This window comes from Lissotriton vulgaris, chromosome 2_1 (assembly GCF_964263255.1).
Source record: "Lissotriton vulgaris chromosome 2_1, aLisVul1.2, whole genome shotgun sequence".
NCBI lineage: Eukaryota > Metazoa > Chordata > Amphibia > Caudata > Salamandridae > Lissotriton > Lissotriton vulgaris.
The window spans coordinates 21,815,559-21,837,900 of record NC_141687.1 but is presented as its reverse complement, the minus strand read 5'-3'; the positions used below and the strand labels follow the sequence as shown (position 1 = coordinate 21,837,900).

Genomic DNA, 22,342 nt, shown 5'->3' with positions numbered 1-22,342 from the left:
GCACGGGACTGGGTGCAGGTCACCGGCACGGGACTGGGTGCAGGCCACCGGCACGGGGCTGGGTGCAGGCCACTGGCACGGGACTGGGTGCAGGTCACTGGCACGGGACTGGGTGCAGGCCACCGGCACGGGACTGGGTGCAGGCCACTGGCACGGGACTGGGTGCAGGCCACCGGCACGGGACTGGGTGCAGGCACTGGCATGGGACTGGGTTCAGGCTACCAGCACGGGACTGGGTGCAGGTCACCGGCACGGGGCTGGGTGCAGGCCACTGGCATGGGACTGGGTGCAGGCCACCGGCATGGGGCTGGGCGCAAGCCATCGGCATGGGACTGGGTGCAGGCCACTGGCACAGGGCTGGGCGCAAGCCACCGGCACGGGACTGTGTGCAGGCCACCGGCATGGGGCTGGGCGCAAGCCACCGGCACGGGACTGGGTGCAGGCCACCTGCACGGGACTGGGTGCAGGCCACCTGCACGGGACTGGGTGCAGGCCACCGGCATGGGGCTGGGTGCAGGCCACTGGCATGGGACTGTGTGCAGGCCACAGGCACGGGACTGGGTGCAGGCCACCGGCATGGGGCTGGGTGCAGGCCACCGGCACGGGACTGGGTGCAGGCCACTGGCACGGGACTGGGTGCAGGCCACCGGCACAGAACTGGGTGCAGGCCACTGGCACAGGACTGGGTTCAGGCCACTGGCACGGGACTGGGTGCAGGCCACCTGCACGGGACTGGGTGCAGGCCACCGGCATGAGGCTGGGTTCAGGCCACCGGCACGGGACTGGGTGCAGGCCACTGGCACGGGACTGGGTGCAGGCCACCGGCACGGGACTGGGTGCAGGCCACCGGCATGGGGCTGGGTTCAGGCCACTGGCACGGGACTGGGTGCAGGCCACCGGCATGGGGCTGGGTTCAGGCCACCAGCATGGGACTGGGTGCAGGCCACTGGCACGGGACTGGGTGCAGGTCACCGGCATGGGGCTGAGTGCAGGCCACTGGCACGGGACTGGGTGCAGGCCACCGGCACGGGGCTGGGTGCAGGCCACTGGCATGGGACTGGGTGCAGGCCACTGGCACGGGACTGGGTGCAGGCCACCGGCACGGGACTGGGTGCAGGCCACTGGCATGGGACTGGGTTCAGGCTACCAGCACGGGACTGGGTGCAGGTCACCGGCACGGGGCTGGGTGCAGGCCACTGGCATGGGACTGGGTGCAGGCCACCGGCATGGGGCTGGGCGCAAGCCACCGGCATGGGACTGGGTGCAGGCCACCGGCATGGGGCTGGGTGCAAGCCACTGGCACGGGACTGTGTGCAGGCCACAGGCACGGGACTGGGTGCAGGTCACCGTCACGGGACTGGGTGCAGGTCACCGGCACGGGGCTGGGCGCAAGCCACCGGCACGGGACTGTGTGCAGGCCACCGGCATGGGGCTGGGTTCAGGCCACCAGCACGGGACTGTGTGCAGGCCACAGGCACGGGACTGGGTGCAGGTCACCGGCACGGGACTGGGTGCAGGCCACTGGCATGGGACTGGGTGCAGGTCACCGGCACGGGACTGGGTGCAGGCCACCGGCACGGGGCTGGATGCAGGTCACCGGCACGGGGCTGGGTGCAAGCCACAGGCATGGGACTAGGTGCAGGCCAACGGCACGGTACTGGGTGCAGGTCACCGGCACGGGACTGGGTGCCGGACACAGGCACGGGACTGGGTGACGGACACAGGCACGGGACTGGGTGCAGGCCACAGGCACGGGACTGGGTGCCGGACACAGGCACGGGACTGGGTGACGGACACAGGCACGGGACTGGGTGCAGGCCACCGGCACGGGACTGGGTGCAGGCCACCGGCACGGGACTGGGTGCCGGCCACCGGCACGGGACTGGGTGCAGGCCACTGGCACGGGACTGGCCACTAGCCTTGGTGTCAGAGAGATGTGAGGGAGGATCAGCCAATGCCAAGTATTAAATGAACCCCATAGTCAACATCCTGAGGCACGCACCCCAGTACAGGGAACCCCAGGTCCTGAATTTACCCCTTGGTCCCCATCCTGAGGCTTGTGCCCCATGCCAGGGAACCTCAAGGACTGAGTGTACTTCATGTATTTATTATTTATTATACAGTTTTCTATAACGAGAACAAGACCCTTGGGTATCAGAGTGCTTCACATTACAAGAGCGAGATTACTTTATACAGTTTTAGTTAGGTATACTATCATGATGGTTTACTAGGATTACAGGTTATAAAGAATAAAACCAAGTTCTGAGGTAGGTTAGATAATAGTTATGAGAGGCGCATTCATGGTTCCTATCCTGAGGCAAGCGCCCCATTACAAGGAACCTCACAACCTGAATCTATCCCGGGGTCTCCATCCTGAGGCACGGACCCCATTACAAGGAACCTAACAACCTGAATCTACCCGGGGTCTCCATCCTGAGGCACCACCCCATTACAAGGAACCTCACAACCTGAATCTACCCGGGGTCTCCATCCTGAGGCACCACCCCATTACAAGGAACCTCACAACCTGAATCTATCCAGGGGTCTCCATCCTGAGGCACGGACCCCATTACAAGGAACCTCACAGCCTGAATCTACCCGGGGTCTCCATCCTGAGGCACCACCCCATTACAAGGAACCTCACAACCTGAATCTATTCCGGGGTCTCCATCCTGAGGTACCACCCCATTACAAGGAACCTCACAACCTGAATCTACCCGGGGTCTCCATCCTGAGGCACCACCCCATTACAAGGAACCTCACAACCTGAATCTACCCGGGGTCTCCATCCTGAGGCACCACCCCATTACAAGGAACCTCACAACCTGAATCTATCCCGGGGTCTCCATCCTGAGGCACCACCCCATTACAAGGAACCTCACAGCCTGAATCTACCCGGGGTCTCCATCCTGAGGCACCACCCCATTACAAGGAACCTCACAACCTGAATCTACCCGGGGTCCCCATCCTGAGGGAAGCGCCCCATTACAAGGAACCTCACAACCTGAATCTATCCCAGGGTCTCCATCCTGAGGCACGGACCCCATTACAAGGAACCTCACAACCTGAATCTATCCCGGTGTCCCCATCCTGAGGTACGCACCCCATTACAAGGAACCTCACAGCCTGAATCTACCCAGGGTCTCCATCCTGAGGCACGCACCCCATTACAAGGAACCTCACAGCCTGAATCTACCCGGGGTCTCCATCCTGAAGCACCACCCCATTACAAGGAACCTCACAACCTGAATCTATTCCGGGGTCTCCATCCTGAGGTACCACCCCATTACAAGGAACCTCACAACCTGAATCTACCCGGGGTCTCCATCCTGAGGCACCACCCCATTACAAGGAACCTCACAACCTGAATCTACCCGGGGTCTCCATCCTGAGGCACCACCCCATTACAAGGAACCTCACAACCTGAATCTACCCCAGGGTCCCCATCCTGAGGCACCACCCCATTACAAGGAACCTCACAACCTGAATCTATCCCGGGGTCCCCATCCTGAGGCACGCACCCCATTACAAGGAACCTCACAACCTGAATCTACCCCAGGGTCCCCATCCTGAGGCACGCACCCCATTACAAGGAACCTCACAACCTGAATCTACCCCAGGTTCCCCATCCTCAGGCACGCACCCCATTACAAGGAACCTCACAACCTGAATCTATCCCGGGGTCTCCATCCTGAGACACCACCCCTTTACAAGGAACCTCACAACCTGAATCTACCCCGGGGTCCCCATCCTGAGGCACCACCCCATTACAAGGAACGTCACAACCTGAATCTACCCGGGGTCTCCATCCTGAGGCACCACCCCATTACAAGGAACCTCACAACCTGAATCTACCCCGGGGTCCCCATCCTGAGGCACCACCCCATTACAAGGAACCTCACAACCTGAATCTACCCGGGGTCTCCATCCTGAGGCACCACCCCATTACAAGGAACCTCACAACCTGAATCTATCCCGGGGTCCCCATTCTGAGGCACCACCCCATTACAAGGAACCTCACAACCTGAATCTATCCCGGGGTCTCCATCCTGAGGCACGGACCCCATTACAAGGAACCTCACAACCTAAATCTATCCCGTGGTCTCCATCCTGAGGCACGGACCCCATTACAAGGAACCTCACAACCTGAATCTACCCCGGGGTCCCCATCCTGAGGCACGCACCCCATTACAAGGAACCTCACAACCTGAATCTACCCCGGGGTCCCCATCCTGAGGCACCACCCCATTACAAGGAACCTCACAACCTGAATCTACCCGGGGTCTCCATCCTGAGGGAAGCGCCCCATTACAAGGAACCTCACAGCCTGAATCTACCCCGGGGTCCCCATCCTGAGGCACCACCCCATTACAAGGAACCTCACAACCTGAATCTACCCCGGGGTCCCCATCCTGAGGCACCACCCCATTACAAGGAACCTCACAACCTGAATCTACCCGGGGTCTCCATCCTGAGGCACCACCCCATTTCAAGGAACCTCACAACCTGAATCTATCCCGGGGTCCCCATTCTGAGGCACCACCCCATTACAAGGAACCTCACAACCTGAATCTATCCCGGGGTCTCCATCCTGAGGCACGGACCCCATTACAAGGAACCTCACAACCTAAATCTATCCCGTGGTCTCCATCCTGAGGCACGGACCCCATTACAAGGAACCTCACAACCTGAATCTACCCCGGGGTCCCCATCCTGAGGCACGCACCCCATTACAAGGAACCTCACAACCTGAATCTACCCCGGGGTCCCCATCCTGAGGCACAAGCCCATTATAGAGAACTTCGGGACCTGAATACACTCCAGGCTTCCCATCCTGAGGCATGCACCCCATTACAGGGAACTTCAGTGCCTGTCTGCCCCAGAGTCCCCATCCTGAGGCACGTGCCCCAATACTGGGAACCTCATGTCCTGAATGTACCCGATGGCCCCTATCCTAAGGCACGCACCCATTACACGGACACTCAGAACCTGAATGGACCCCCGGGTCTCCATCCAGAGGCATGTGCACGATTACAGGGAACCTCAGGACTTGCATCTACACCAGGCTTCCCATCCTGAGGTACGTGCCCTGGTACAAGGAACCTCAAACCTGTCATCATCAGGCTTCCCATCATGAAGGCGCTTGCCCCAGTAAAGGAAAACTGAGGACCTCAACGTACCCCAGGGCTCCTATCCTGAGGCATGAGCCCTGGTACAGAGAACCTCAGGATCTGAATCTATACCAGGGTCCCCATCCCGAGGCATGGGCACTGGAAGAGAGAACCACGCACCTTGGTACAGGGACCCTCACGCCCTGTCTGCCCTAGGGTCCCTATCCTGAAGCTTGTGCCCTGGTACAGAGAACCTCAGGACTTGAATGTACCCCATCGTCCCCATCCTGAGGCATGCACCTCCTTACATGGAACCTCAGGACCTGTCTGTCGGTACGAGTCCCGTTACAAGTTACCTCATGACCTGTTTGCTCTATTATCCCTATCCTGAGGCACATGCCCCGTTACAAGTTACCTCATGACCTGTTTGCTCTATTATCCCTATCCTGAGGCACATGCCCCGTTACAGGGAACCTCAGATCCTGAATGTAACCCAGGGTCATTATCCTGAGGCATGCTCCTCATGCAGGGAACCTCAGGACCTGAATGTACCCCAGTGTTCCTATTCTGAGGCACGTGTACTGGTAAAGGGAACCCCAGGTCCTGTATATACCCCAGGGTCCTTATCCTGAAACATGCGCCCCGTTACAGGGAGCCTAAGGACACATCTGCCCCCGGGTCCCCATCCTGTGGCACGCACCCTGTTACAGGGTTCCTCAGTGCCTGAATGTACCCCAGGGTTCCTATTCTGATGTACGTGTTCTGGTAGAGGGAACCTCAGGTACAGAATGTACCCCAGGGAACCCATTCTGAGGCACGCTCCCCAGTAGAGGGAACCTCTGGACCAGAATCTACCCCAGGGCCCCCATCCTGAGGTACGTGCCCTGGTACATTGAACCTCTGGACCAGAATCTACCCCAGGGCCCCCATCCTGAGGCAGGTGTCCTGGTACATTGAACCTCGGGACCTGATGTACCCTGGGGTTCCTATTCTGAGGCATGCACCTTGTTACAGGGATCCTCAAGGACCAATGCTCTGTTTATTGTTTTGTACATGGCAGAGTGTTCTGGGGATCCAGAAAGCCCACCTGGGCCCCACTGGGAAATAAACTTTACTAACATTTCACTGTAAACATTAGTGCTTCATGTACCACGTTCTTGTTCCTGCTCACCCTAGGGAACAAGACTTTAGCGCAGTTTGAGAAAAACAAATGAAAACATGATGGAACGAGAGTCTATTCTATGCAGCAGATAAATGATATAAGAATAGGTGCATACTATATAATAGATAGAATATATAAGAGTACATATTTACTAGTGGTGGGCAATAAACTCTGCCCACTCCATGCTCTGCTTTGAGGGCAGATTTTCAGAAACACTCCACCAACCTCCACATGGTGGAGTTTTTCTCTCACTTAGCTCTCTGACAGAAAGTTGGTGAGAGTGAAAATCAAGTGCTAGACCGCCTCCCAGGTCACTGCTTGTGTTTCGAAAGCTGCCGTTCACAGTGAGAAAGCTGCAGCTCGAGTAGAACATCAAAAATAAGTAGCTCGCTCTGGTGTGCCGTGTAGGGCCGTTCTCGCTGATTTTACAGCATGGGACAAGCTCCCGGCATCAGAACTCGTCACGAGCATTGCGATGTGCCACAACTCAGCTGCTCACAGAACTCCGCAGAGTCTCACAGAGTTTTGGGTAAATCTGTGGAACTCTATAGAGTAAAACTCTGCGGGTTCTGCCCAACCCTAGTATTTACTATATATTGGCTACCTGGTTTTAGGTTTAAACCTATATTAACTGAAAGGAAAATAGTCATCGCCGGTGTACACATATAAACACTGAAAAAACACCTTACCAATCACAAATTAAGTGCCATTCAAAGAAAGGAATAGATGAGTGAAAGAGACTTTTTTATTTCTTCCTGACTGAAAATAGCATCAAGAAAGACTGGGCTAACATTATTCTGCTTGTCTGCTTGAGTTTTGTTGTTTAGGGATGTCACTAAAACATTGTCTCTTCTTCCTTCTGCTCTTTAAGTTGTGTGGTCTTTGGTCTAAAAATGCAGTGTTTAGAAGCACTTTTTAATTCTTATTTAGTTATTCTATAAACTGTACAGAATTGGAAAATATCAAAATCATATTTGATATTGTAACTACATTTTATTTCACTGATGGGTAAAATGGCTGGTTTCATAAGAATATGTCCTAATATGTACCATCAGATGTGCCCACAGACAGAGAATGGGTGAAATCATTTGATACATCAGCCCCCTCTTCTAGTGAGTCAGTATTAATTGTAAGTGAATTGCCAAACACCCCAAGCTTTAAACGTTCAATGCAAAATGTAGTGACTTGTATATGTGAAAAGAATGTTGTCACCAAGCATCTGAGATAGTGGTGAAAACATGACACCGGACGTTTGGTAAACATGGAACGCAGTGTCACTTGAAATGCTGCAAAAAAAGTTCCTACCAAGTTCAATAAAGATTGGAGTGTTATTGTTTTAATTTTCAGTAATTCAGCTACGTATGTGAAAAAGCTGTATGATGGTCTGTTAAAACCGATACCTGAGCTGAAGTGCTTCCCTGTAAGAGATCCTTGCCACTTGCTAGATGGTATGCTGAAAGCATCTTTACAATCTTCACAGTTAATGAAGAATGCTATTGACTTTGTAATCCATTCTGGTGCAGTAAACATTTATTTGGACCTCATAAACCCTGTGCACATGCTATATATACAGATGCACTATCAGTGAAGAAAGCAAGCAATAATTTAAATTAAATTAAAATTCCATAAACGCCGGAAAAACAATGTTCCTCTTGTTTTTAATGGCACAAAAATGTGTAACCACTGACAACCACTGTTTTTTTAAGGTATTGGATAAACTGAAACAACCCCGCCAGAAATTATGAAAAAAAAACCTGAAAACAAGAAAGCCTAACTATACAGTAGATAGAATATATGAGTATGTATATACAATACAGAAGAAAGAATATACAGGACTATCAGCATACTATGCATCAGATAGAATATATGAGTATGTGCACACTGTACAGCAGATAGAGTATATAAGAGTATGTATATACTATGCAGCAGGTAGAATATATGAGTATGTATCATCTATGCAGCAGATAGAATGTATGAGTATGTATTAAACTATGCAGAAGATTTACTATATGAGTATGCATTTACTATGCAGCAGATACAGTATATGAGTATGTATAAACTATACAGCTGGTAGAATATATGAATATGTACATACTATACAGCATAGAGCATCGTGGCCAGTGCAATGGTTGGTTAAATAATATTGATGATTGGAGCATAGTGCAATTGACTCATTAAGCGATGTTTAACTGCCCAGCCATTAGTCCTTTGGACAACAGACACTCCACACACTGCTGTACTCCACACACTGCTACTTCATTTCAGAATGGGGAGAAGGGTGAGCGTCCATGAAAAAGAAAGCTGCGACACCTGATAAAGAACTTATCAACAATAATGTGCAGAAGCTGCTGCGGATGGAGTTGTACATGCTCACCCCACTCATGTCTCCTTCTCCTCCTCTCCTCCAGGTTACCGATGCTTCAAGGCTGTGATGTTCCTCACTGGCCTCATGTTCGGCTCCATCATCATCTTCATGCTTTGCTACAAAGAGCGCGTCTTGGACACGCAGCTGAGTGTGGAGGCCAGCGTTGGCATTGGCTTGGGCATTGGGATCCTGTGTGGCCTGGTCACCATGCTGGTGCGCAGTGTGGGGCTCTTCATGGTGGGACTCTTGTTGGGGCTACTGCTCGCTGTGGCAACTTTGATCATCATGGAGCAGTTCTACCACCCCCCTACCGTCTGGATTCCCATTGGGCTGCTGCTAGGGGTGGGGATGCTCTTTGCGGTCTTGACGCTGCAGTGGCAGCGGTTCTTCACCACGCTGTCCACAGCGGTTTTTGGAAGCGCCATCATGACCGTCACAGTGGACTACTTCATCGAGCTCTTTCTCCTCGTCCAGTATGTCTACGACCGTATGAAGACAGCACCACCGCAGACAATATGCTGGTACAGCTGGGTCATCCTTGGCATCTGGCCGGTCCTGAGCATCCTGGGTGTGCTGGTGCAATGGAAGGTCACGGCGGAGGGATACTCGCACACCGAAGGTAAGAGCGATAGTCTTAGACTTCTGATGGTGAATACTCACACACGAACTAAAGGTTAGTATGTTCTAGTGAGGGCAGCATCTTGGGTGATATTTACAATTGAAACATTGGACCGAGGAATGAAAATACTGCCAACTGATGGCAATCGCCTTAGAGTGAGATCTCATGGGGAACGAACCCTCACTGTGAGGTTCAGAGTTACAGAGTGAGATATTCATCCCCAGTTCAATGTGGTAGAAAAGAACTAAGCTTCAACCACCATTACTGCACAAGATTCAATTGTTACTTCAAACAGAGCACCCAGTGGGGAGGAGTATCCAGTGGGAGGAGCATCCAGTGGGGCGGAGCATTGGGGCGGAGCATCCAGTGGGGCGGAGCATCCAGTGGGAGGAGCATCCAGTGGGGCGGAGCATCCAGTGGGGTGGAGCAGGTCCGTGTTCATGGTCCAATCTGACTACTATCAGCTACTTCCATGTGGTTTAAACAGAAACACCTGAGAAGCTTGTTGATGCTACAATGCACACAAAACCAAAGAGCTCACCTAGCCCCCAGTGTAAACCCTCTAAGGACAGTCTGCACCACTCTCCTCTTTCATGGCAACACCAGCTGCACCGCGGGGTTCTAGACTACATGGTTTTACATGTTGTGCCCCACTCTTCCGTCTGTGCTTGCGCTCCCTGACAGATTTACTCCAACAGCAGGGCACTTGTTTTCGAATGGACGTTGATGGTACCTGGATTATTTTCACCATCGTTTGTTCCCAGAAGGCCCCATCTCGCTGCCACAACTTAGAGCAGTTGAGCACCTGCCTGGCAGTCAGGCGGTGGGTGGTGCATGCCCGCCAAAGTACTGAAACTCAACCCTTCCGGGCAGAGATCTGTTCAATACCAAGGGGGTCTCAACAGGGACAATCTGCGTTGACTGCAGCCATGGCCCAGACCTACCTCGGTAAATGTAGTAAGAAGTTCAGATATCTTCCTTGATGCCTCTTTTCCTTGGATTATCAGCCACGAAACAGCTGCTCTTCCAGCTTCAGATCCTAAGGACTGAATTATACCAGCCCAGGTGATCTTGCCTCCTCCACCTGACTGACTCACCACCCTCAGGGAGTGCAAAGTGCAGCAGCCCGTCTGGGATTGGGCTGCTCCTGGCATGGCCATAATGTGTCGGTGATGAGGTAACTCTACTGGGTCACAGAATGCTCTAGAATTTATTTTGAAATCTATAACCTTTGCGCCACAGCCCTCTATTAGAAAACACTATTTTTTCAACCTCCAGGTTCTCTTGTTACAGCCCTGCCAGAAGTCTGTCTTGTGCCTATACCAGGAGTTAAATAGAGATTGGTACTTAATTTTTTTATAAGTCATGTGAGATTCCAGCAAACCACATTTTGCTATAAAAGTATATCTTTGTGACACAAAAAAACACCATTTCACACACCCTAATTCTAATATAAGGGGATCTCCTCACTTGTTGAAAGTAATCTTGTGGGAAAAGGGTGGTGGTGGTGGTGGCGGTAAAGTGGCGGTACTTCCAAGCTGTGGTAAATATAATTCACCGGTCTATTTTTCCCTATAATTATTGACAAGTAAAAGAATAGCTCAATCAAATGAGAGGCAGAGTCCGTGGTATCTGAGTCATACGGGCTTTAATCGGGATGGCTCGAGCCATGGAAATCAATTCCATCAATACAAGGGTTCGGGGGTATATGCAATGATGGCAAAAAGATGTCAACGATTTATTAACAGTACATGACATATATAGTAAAACTGTACAATGGCGATGGATACAGTAGGCGTGACAAGTGAAAAGAGTAAGATAAGAACACATGTGCGTAGCAGAAAGGCGTGTACAGGGGTGTGCACGGAGGCGTGTGCTGGAAACGTCACAGAAAAGTGTCATAAGTGGGTGGGTGCGTAGAGGATTTTGCTGAGTCAGCTGAAACCTATGACCTGGATGCGCGCGCAGTTGGTATGATGTGTGATTGACGTGTATCTGGAGAAAGCTGGGGGTCTGACTTTTAGCACTAGTAGAGGAGACATAAGCCGGGCATGTCAGATCGACCTGTTCCTATAACATGTCTGATATCTTGTGTTTGGGGGATGCATAATCTGAAGTAAAAGGTCTCTCGGGCAGAGGCTATTCTATACTAAATGCATATGTGTCTAGGTGCAATGTGCGGGGCCATGAGCCTACCATGGTAACGGGAGCAATGAATTACATGAAGGAGACAGGGGGGGCGTGGCTTGGGCGCCGATGGCGATGGTCGCCTGAGAGCTCGGCTCCGGGACTGAGCCCGGGATTATCCTGAAAATTGGAGGCTGCGGGACACCCCAAACCCCGCATTCTGTTGAATATGCCGACGGTAACCTGCCGAGGCCCCTGACGGAGATCGGACAAGAATTGCTCCGGACTTAGACCGAAGTTTGCGGAGTTGCGGAATGCGACCCAACATGGCGCCCGGTCTCCTTTGTCCCCCTGTGGGGACCTGTTGACTCGGAGAAGTGCCGTGGGCAGCGACTGGCGCCTGGCTTCACCATCCCCGGCTCTTCTGGGCGTGAGACATTTATTGGCTTAGACCTTTTTGCAACGGATTTGTACTCGGTTGGACGGCCGGGTGGGTGCCCACGCAGTGGAGGGCACCGAGAGCGGACGCCCTGAGAGCCGAGCGGTGGCTCGCCTCGCGACTCCGCAACTAGCTACGTCTTCCTGACCAGTCCACCTACATGGGAGGCGCGACACTCTGGCGCCGCAAATCATCCGAGGGAGTTGGTGGCCCTCACCCCGGGGCTGTAGTGGAGAAGCGGGTCTGCCCGACTCGGCGACGGCTGTCTCCGCCCCCTCATCGGTGCCCCCGGACGCCGTGGCGGTGGCGTGAGCCGAAGCGGCGGAATCTCCACGGGCTCTGGAGAAGGAGGTCGCCCATACTCGAATTGAGGACAAGCACCCGGGAAGGTCGTGATCGATTCCTGCACGCGGAACCGCCTAGTCCGGGACTTTCACGGAGTGCCCCTGGGAGCATGGGGAAACCTAGAGGGGCCAAGGGATCCAACCAGACCGCCTCGGACACTGAAGCCCAGGACAAGGAGGAGCAGAGAGACCCGAAAAGTTCTGATGGCGCGCAGATGCAGCAACAGTTCGACCGTGTCCTGGAGGCGATAGCGACCACGAGATCGGCCCTCCAGCAGGACATTGCTCAAGTGGCGACGAGCCTGGGCCTCCTCAGGGCAGATCATGGCAAACTTTCAGACCGGGTCAAAGAGGTGGAGAGCAAGGTGGAAACCTTGGAGCCGGCGCAGCGCACCTTGGCTGCGACGATGAAGGACGCCCTTTCCCGAATTGCGACCCTGGAACGGAGGGCGGAGGACGCAGAAGGCCGCAACAGGAGGAACAACATCCGAGTGGTGGGCCTGCCGGAAAAGATCGAGGACGAGGACATGGTGGGGTACTTGGAGACCTGGCTCCGAGACACGGTGGTCCCGGAAGGGCTGTCCTCCTTCTACACACTCGAACGGGCCCACAGAGTCCCAGCACGACCCCCACATCAGGGACGCACCCCGAGACCGGTAGTGGCGCGGCTGCTGCATTTTCGGGACAGAGACTTAATCCTCAATGCCGCCAGGCACAATGGCCCGTTTAAAGTGGCGAACAGCCAGGTGAACATCTTTCCGGATTACACCTACGAGACTCAGCGCAAGCGGTTCTCCTTCCTGGCGGTTAAGCGCGAGCTCAGGAGCGAGGGCATTCAGTATTCACTCCTGTACCCTGCAAGGCTCCGCATCATTGTCGACGACAAAACCCAGTTCTTCGACACTCCGGAGGATGTCTGTAACTGGCTTGAGCTCTACAGGTCAGGGAAAGATGGCTTTGGCTCCTCGTCCCAACAGGCAGATGAGCCGGAACAGAGACGGCGATCCAAGAGGGTCAGGAATCGCCGCGGCCGCACAGGAGGGCCCTCAACTGCGGAGACATCATCGGAGCGGAGGGGAGTGCTGGAAGTATTGTCGGAGTTGTCGGGAGCACGGAATGAATCCATCGAGGAGGAAGACAACCTGGGAGATGAGGGAGCACCATCGGACTCGGAGGACTCAGTGGCCGATAGCGCCCATACACCGGTGATCACACCGAAATCGGTGGAGGACCTATTGGATGGACAGGGGTAACGGGGTATACTGATTTGTTTTGGGTGGGGGCCCGGCAGGGGGGAGGCGGTTGCCGTCCTTTATTGCTAACAATGGGGAGGTGAGGGTTGGGGGGCCTCTGCTTTTGCCCCGGAAGATTTCGGTACAGGTTGGGGCTTGTTATAGTCCTGGTGACCCGGGCGACGAGGGCCCACTGCCTCCGCCCAGCCCGCACCTGGCCCATAAGGCCTTCCTACGGTGGCGACCGTAGGATTAGTGGGGATTCTTGGGTTGTTGACAGACGAGGTTTGGATGGGATCTAGATGGTGCAGTTTGGGTCCTGTTCTGGGGTGGGTGGTTGGAGGTTTGATGGGTTTTTGGGTTGTTTGGTTTTGGTTGGGGAAAATGGCCGCCACCAGTGCTGGGAGGAAGGATGTCTTGTCTTTGTGGAGACCCGGATGGGGGAACTGTGCGAGAACAATCTGGGACAATGGCTGATGTTGCTAACTTGAAATGTGTTACATGGAATGTAAGGGGGCTTCACACTATGTCCAGACGCCATAAGGTCCACGCTTACTTAGTGCGTAGGGGAGTGCAAATGGCGCTGCTACAGGAAACTCATCTGAACAAGGCGGAAGGGGCGGCGCTGCAGCGTAGATGGCGGGGGCAGGTCTTTTCCACGTCGTACTCCGCTTATGCCAGGGGGGCGCTAATTTGGATCAGGGCAGGGGTCCCCTTCCAAGTCACGAGAACAGTGTTGGATCCAGAGGGGCGTTTCGTGGCCATCTCGGGCACATTAGGGGGGAGGAACCTGAACGTTTGCTGTGTGTACGCTCCTAATGTGGACCAGACTGCCTTCCTTTCCAGGTTATCGGGCTCGTTGGCTGACTTCTTTGCCGGGCCCCTCCTGCTTGGGGGAGACTTTAACTCCGTAGTTGATGTGGACATGGACCGCTCGCATCCACCGCTTCCCGATTCCCCAGTCCGTCGCACGGCTAAGGGTCGACAAGATTGGCAGACCCGCTGGGGGCTGACGGACATTTGGAGGGCGCATCACTCCGCATCTAGGGATTATTCATATTTCTCGAGACTCCACGAGCTGCATGTCAGACTCGATGGCTTTCTTGGATCACCCGAACTGGTTTCGGCGGCGGTCCGCTCGGAGTACTTATCTAGGACCATCTCGGACCATAACCCCCTCCTACTGGATCTTCGCTGGTTTCCTGGGGCGCCGGCGGTGCCCACCTGGAAATTACGGCCCGAGATCCTCGAGGACAGTGTCTTCAAAGCAGACCTGGGAGAGAGAATATTAGATTATTTTGCGTCCAACGGCGGCTCCGCGAGTACTAGGGCGTTGGAATGGGACGCTTTTAAGGTAGTGGTGAGGGGTTACTGCATCTCTAAGAAGGTGGGCATGAGGCGCGTCATTCTGGCTGACTTGGACACAGCGGACCGGGAACTCCGCGAGCTTGAGGTTCGCCGTCCCGGACACCCGGAATTGCAAACGCGAACGGCGGAGGCGAGGGAACGGGTGGCAGCAGAGGTCGAACGGCTCCGCTGTTTTGATTATAAGGCCTATACGGTCCGGTCTATCGCTGAAGGAGACAGGTCGAGTGCGTTGTTGGCGTGGCTGGCTAACCCTACGCGCCAGTCCCAAACGACGACTAATATGCGTGGGGCAGACGGAACTGTAGTATGCACCCAACCGGAGATTCTTAGTTGCTTCCGGCATTATTATGAATGTTTGTACCGCAGTCGCTCCGTACGTGACCCAGACCGGCTTGATGATTATCTTCGCCCACTGGAGCTCCGCACCGTGGAGCAGGAAGTGGCGAAAGCCTTGGGGTCCGACATCGAATTGGGGGAGATCCGCGGGGCCATTAAACGGATGGCGAGAAACAAGACCCCGGGCCTAGATGGCCTACCAGTGGAGTTTTACGCAGCGTATGCTGACCTCCTAGCCCCGCGACTACTGGTGGTCTACAGGGAGGCGAAGAGGCTGGGGCGACTCCCGAGCTCGATGTGTGAGGCGTTGGTGGTTCCTCTTCTCAAGCCGGGCCGGGACTCGTCCGACCCGGGATCGTACCGTCCCCTGTCGATGTTGACAGTAGACTATAAAATACTGAGCAGCATCTTGGCCTCAAGGCTGCTGGGACACATGAGCTCCCTGGTGCATGAAGACCAGGCCGGTTTCATCCCACGGCGGAACACGACTATGAATATTCGTAGGTTGTTCCGTTTGCTAGGGGAACCACTTGTGGATGCCCCGTCCCCGGTGGTCTTATCGGTGGACCTGGAGAAGGCTTTCGATAGCCTGGAGTGGGACTATCTCAGTACGGTGTTACGGAGATTCGGCCTCGGGGAGGGATTTGTTAGATGGACCGCGGTTCTCTATGCCTCTGCTTCGGCCAGGGTCCGAGCGGGCCCATTGATTTCATCGCGCTACCCGGTGGAACGAGGTACGCGGCAAGGATGCTCGTTGTCCCCACTCCTCTTTGCACTGGCGGTGGAGCCACTGGCGCTGCACCTTCGCTCGGGTGGTCACTATACGGGCTTGTGGACGTCGGCGGGCCCACATTATGTCTCGCTATATGCGGACGACCTGTTGCTCTTCCTGGAGGACCCGATCGACGCTTTACGCGGAGCAGAGTTGGCGCTCACGGAGTTCGGAGTGGTTTCGGGCCTCCGAGTAAATTGGTCTAAGACCTGTCTCTTTCCGATGCGCAGAGGCACCACCGCCCCTGCGCTAAATAGAGAGATTAGGTGGGAGCCCGACTGCTTTAAGTACCTTGGGGTATTCGTTTACCACGACCAACCCGACCTCCTAGATGGGAACATTGCCCGCTGCATTCGGGCACTGCGAGGTTGCATGGACTTCTGGGCCACGCTGCCGCTCTCGGTGGCGGGACGTATCGCTCTGCTCAAAATGGTGGCACTTCCCCGGTTATTATATTACTTCCGGACTTTGCCGATCTGGGTCCCACCAGCCACGTTTCGACGGTTACGCTCCATGGTGGTCGGATTCCTCTGGGGTACGGGCCGAAGGCGGGTGGCCCTTAACACCTTGATGAGGCCGAAGGACGAGGGGGGGCTCGCTGTGCCGGACTTTGAGAAATATTATCTGGCGGCGCAGCTCCAAACCTTCACCCAGGAGATTGCCAGGGAGTTCCGGGGCCCGGAAGACAGAAGGGGGACGGGAATGGCCAGGCATGTTCTCTCCTTTATAGCGCTGCGACAACGTTTGGTCCTGCGGGACTTGTCGATGGAGGAGCGGACTGTCCGCCTGTGTTGGAATCGAGCTCACGCCCGAGGCCACCTGCGAACGCCATACGCTCCTGAAATACCGTTGGGGATGCTGACGGCCCTCCACCACGGAGGGGATTGGTCACGTTTGGCGGCCTGGGAGGATTCCGGTTTACAGCTCGTTGGTGATCTATATGAGGACGGGGCGCTCTTGTCCTTTCAAGATCTCATTGACCGCTTTGGGATCTCCCGGGGTGACTTTCTGCTGCACTCGGCCATTGCGCGAGCGATCCAGGCGTACTGGAAGACCGGGCAAGAGGAACCCCATTTATCGCAGGTGTGCCAGTACGTAATGATGTCGGCAGGCACGGTGAAGGCGGTCACTTGCCTTTACGGCAGGTTGATTACCGAGGGATTGGCTCCTCTCACCACTTTGAAGGCTCGCTGGGAGGAGGACATTGGGAGGGAGATACCGGAGACGACCTGGTCCCAGTTGGTGAGGCGAGCCTGGAAGGGCACGCGTAACGCCCGTTTCCAACTGGTCCACTATTATGTTCTCCATAGAGCGTACCTTACCCCGATGAAAATCAGGCGTTGTTTTGCCACGGCTTCGGCGGAATGCCCCAGATGCCCGGCTCAGGAGGCGGATCTCCTACACATGTTGTGGGCCTGTCCAGGACTGACGTCCTACTGGCAGGAGGTAGCGACGACCCTGGAAGAGGTGACAGGAAGACTCTTGTCGATGGATGCAGCGGTGGGGCTCCTGCACTGGTTTCCCCATACCCCCAGAAATAAAATCTCTAGTAAATTTATCGACCTAGGGCTCCTCCTTGCTAAGCGAGAGGTGACCAGGAACTGGAAGGCAAGGGCTGGTCCGGCAGGCGGCAGATGGCACAGTGAGCTTTTGAAGTGGGCAGCGGGAGAGAGCGCGCTGAGATATCAGCTGGCTTGGAGACAGGGCAATGAGAAGGCGCAGGAAGCCGCGTTGGAATGGGAAATGTTAGTACAGGCCCTTAGGGATTATTGTGCCCCCAGCGACTCTGAAAGCGAAGAAGCGACTCACGCCGAGTCCCGTTGAACGTTAGCATTGACAGTCCTATTGTCTTCCCCGTGGGTCCAACAGCAGAGTCCTTGGTTGTTATCTCCCTGGCGCTGGTGGTGGGGGGGGGGGGGGTTTCTTAGTTAGTAGACATTTTTGAGGGAGGGATTTATTTTGGGGGGTTTTAGACTTGTTTGGAAAAGCAGATGACGGACAGTGCATTATCCGGACCAGCTCCACCATCCAACTGACCCCCATTGCATTTCGTCGCCCGACCCGAGGGTAGTGGGCCGTTAGTTGTGCTTGCACTGTGCGATGGGGGGCCAGAGGGCTTTATACTGTTAATATTGCTTCTGATACAATGCTGGTCGCTACTGTAATGATTTACTGATTCCTGCAATAAAAATATATTTAAAAAAAAAAAAAAAAAATGAAGGAGACAGGAAGGCTTGGCCCTTTGCTCTGCAACCGGGGATATGTTTACCTATATCACTAGACAGGAATGTGTTTTCGAGGAGGCTGAACTGGCTACGCTGATAACTTGAAGGCACAATACTGTTTTGGCAGGCAGGCCAGGCCGAGCCAGGCACCGCTTCGCTTGGCAGGAAGTAGGGCAGAGGTCAGGGATGCATCTCCACGCTGCAGTTTTCAGAGGCAGAGACAGAAATGGTTCGAGGGCAGAAATCAGGGCCTAGCTCGGCAGAGCCAGGAAAAACGTGAAAGTGCACTATGTAAAGACGTTGGCAAGGCATACTTAGGAACTGAATTATCGATCCATTCATGGTGGATCTGATAGAGGACATGTTAACGTTGGACGCAAATGTATTTGCGTCTTCGGATTCGGTTGTGGAGGGAAGTTACATGCACTTGAAACTCGTACATGGAGACGTTGGGATACACGTTAGGGGACATACCTGACCATAAAAATTTCAATTACCTCAAAGCAAGAGGCCAGTAGATGGGCGGTGCAGACTGTAGGGCTAGAAACCCTGCTTTATTTGAGCCCGTGTTTGCGCGTAGGACCCACCGGCACTTCATCCTCATAATATCATTTTTGGCTAAAAGCCATAAAAGAACAAATAAACGTACATACAGAATAAAAACACATAACATTTAAATCAGGCAATTGGCATGGAAGGGTTCATTGTCAATAGTGCAAGTTGAGGTAAAGTTCAATCCAAGCAATACTGTCATAAAACCATTGAACACCACCAATAAAAGGTTTGATAAAAATCAGTGCAGCTGGTGCTTTCTCGAGCACTTTGAAGGAACAAAGGATAGACGTCCTTTGACTTTCCTGCCCAGAGCAGTACAGTGCAGGCGCTACTGTGAGATTCAAGATCGCAATACAAGCATAAAACAATTAGATACCATCACTAAAAGTTTAGATAAAAATTGGTACATCCAAATCTTTTATGGAGCACATTAAGCGTCAGAAAATATACATATATTAGCTGTTTGTTCCAAGGCAGTAAAGAGCAGGGGCTGCCGTAAGGCAGAATCAATGGAAGGGCCCAGCCGCCTGACAAACATGGGCAGAATAGCGGGCACATCTTCTGCCTCATCCTCGTCATTGATTGCAAATATTGTGAAACAGCAAAGACAATACTTTGCCTCGTGTCGTAGACTAGTTCAGTAGTCAAAGTGCCAAAATATATCGCCTGGTTCCCAAATTCTTGAACAGCGGAACCAACCCCCTTCTCCTTCTTTTCGAGTAGGCTGGGCAGAAGAACAGGGCATGTGTCTGAAGGAAGTGACCCGTTTAGGGTCACCCGGGTCACTAATGACCACCTCTCAGCCTTCCATACCAAATGAAGAGTCGGTCAGACAGTAGAGAATAAAAACCAATAACAATTTATTAATATACACTCCGAACGGAGCACGGTCTACCCAGTCACTAGGAGTGATGCAGAGAGGACTGAAATCGGCAAGCATAAAGATACATTAGGTATGTTTCGTAACTGGGCTAAAACATGCCCACTTTGGAATTTTTCAAGCAGGTGCAGCTAAAACAGTGAAATACCGAAAAAAACGGTTTCAGCGCTGCTATCTTATACAAAGTATCGTAATTCAAGGTTGTTCCATCAGGGGCCCGCCACCAGACAATGGGGAGAAGGCCTCTATCTGTGGGAACGCTATGTGCTAATGTGAACGGCATGCTTATCACAGAGGCATAATCAAAACTTGCAGGAGGGCATTTCTTGGAAACAAACTGGATCAGTTTCGAACAGCCTAAAATGGCGCCTGGAAAGAAAATGGCGCTGCCAATGTTAACTTACATAGGGCAAAATGTAAACATATGCATTTTTACTCTAACATGCCTCCGGATCACTGATATCGCCACTAGACCCACCAGCCCTTACTTTTGGAGACCAGCACTTATTTTTCCTTATCAGACATTTGCAGAGAGAAAGAGATAGAAAACACAAAGGCAAAAGAAGGAGAAAGACGGATAAAGAGGCACACAGGGAGAAAGCAGGACCCTGCAGAAGTGAGATAAAGGGGCGGAGTTTTCTGGCGGATTAAAGAGGACGGAGGTGGATTCAAGACTACACAGTCGTGGCATTTGGCACCTGACATATAATAGTGCCAATGACGGGATTCTAAGCACAGCTTCGGACACCCACACTCATTCTTGTACAAATTAAGCACTGCCTAGAACCTATGCAGCAGCCACAATGTTGAGTAGGCTGGAACGGGGTGAGTTATTTACCTGTCCTGGCAAATACAGATACCCCAATTTGCCGCATTTACCAGTAGCACTAAGTATATCATTGCCCATGTTGACACACCTAATAAGTGGAATTACATGTGAAAACAGATGCCTGGTTCACCTATTGATGAATATATCTGTATTTTTACCCCATGTTTTCCCTTTGGAAATAATGGAAGGTTTGTTCTGCCAAAATTTGCCAGGTAATTGCCCTTATTCAGAATTCCTATATCTGTGCAAGCAGGAATCTATGCTGCGGTCATAATTTAAAGGACATTCGTCATGGGGCAAGAATAGGGAAGTGTGGGCTGACATGGAGTTTGGCAAACAGGTCACTTCATCACATTGAGACGGACATCCTATCCGGCGAGTTACAAGCGCCGTTGGATATAATACACTTTTAATACGACTGACAAGATATCCGTCATGTTTGTCACCCAGTAACCCATCCACCAAACTCAAAATCAGATCCTTAGCTCAGTGGTTCCCAAACTTGTTAGAACCACAACCTACTTTTTAGAACAACAAACTTTTGTGACTCACCTAATTTTAATGGGCACGAGGCGGGGCGATTTTAGAATGTAACTAAATGGAGTGATAGTCACTGTCATCTACAGAACATACAGTTTGACTGATAGAAACTATAGAACCCTCACATAATAATGTGTGGAAATCGGATTTCTGAGAATATTCATCATTTTGCATCTCCAAGTAAAGCGCATTGACTCGGTTTGTTCCTATTAAAATCTCTGCTTCCAGCGCACTTCAGAATTACAAAAAATGTGCTTCTCTGTTGCTTTTCCTAACTTCTGAATGAATACAGTTCAATCTACATTTTGTTGTGTGTTGCAAAAAACACATCACACTTTCCTGTACTCCAGCAAGATGATCACACAATTCACTTTAAAACTCCTCTTAGTTTGCAGTGGCTGAAAGAAAAGTAAGCACCGGTCCCCAAAGCAGCTGTGTGTCAGACGACACCGCCTGACGTTGCACCCCTGTCTTCCAAGCGCCAAATGTGAAAGATAAACACAGAATTTAAAGGCTCATTTAATTTTTGTCCAGACTTTCATGACCTTCCAAAAATAGGCTGGGACCCACGGTTTGGGAAGCATCGCCTTCGCCTGTTATCGATTCCAGCTTTGCATTATACTGCCACTTAGTGCTATGATATAGGAACTTTCCTGAAGTTTTGTGGGTTTCATTTTGCTGAGTGTCTATACCAGGGGTCTCCAACCTTTTCTGTAGTGAGAGCCACTTCTGATCTGTGAAAATCATCGTGAGCTACTATAGGCAATACAACATGCACATTATTCCCCAAGTTCCCCCACGCCCAACTTCATTGACTAGGGATAAAGAGATACCCATTTAGTGTCTGCAATGCATAATACGAAACCAGAGAGCCTGGGATTAGTACTGTCTTCCCTCTTCAACAAATTGCGTGCTCCTGCCCTCTGTGGTTACCAGCTAAGAAGGCTACTATCATAAGAAATGATATAGACCTGCAGTGCTATTCAAACCGGTCAGCATACTAAAAACAATAAACTGCACATCTTTGTCTCACACCTTTTCATCCGCCACACTACTATGTTCCATAACTCTGCAATTGCACGTTGATGGTGATCACGCACAACATGGAAAGACTTGCGACATAGGAACACGAAATAAAACAACACCTTTCCAACCACTCAGGATTAGCTTGGTGACCATGTAAGTGCTTCAGTGCACCACATAAGGATTGTAAGCACAATATAAATGCTGCCATACAATTATTTTATTTATCTTCCCTCCTTTCTCTAGTCTACATTATCACACAACGGGACCTTGAAATGCCTGAGTTCAGGGTGTGCACGGTACACAATTCTCTCCTAACAGACTATACGTTTGTTCCACATAATAATAACCTATTCCACATGGATGGTGCACATGGCTTGCCACTTAGTTCATTACTATAGCTTTGTCGTCAGGA

The 22,342-nt window shown here is 52.5% G+C and overlaps 1 protein-coding gene across 2 annotated transcripts in view; it reads left to right on the top strand.

Moving 5' to 3' along the window:
* Nucleotides 1-22,342, top strand: part of TMEM198 (transmembrane protein 198) — a 168,337-nt gene that overhangs the window by 64,585 nt on the left and 81,410 nt on the right. For both annotated transcript variants that reach the window (XM_086954347.1, XM_086954346.1), the window contains exon 2: nucleotides 8,682-9,257. In XM_086954347.1, the coding sequence (XP_086810473.1) occupies nucleotides 8,682-9,257 (576 nt within the window). The remainder of the gene's footprint in view (nucleotides 1-8,681; nucleotides 9,258-22,342) is intronic.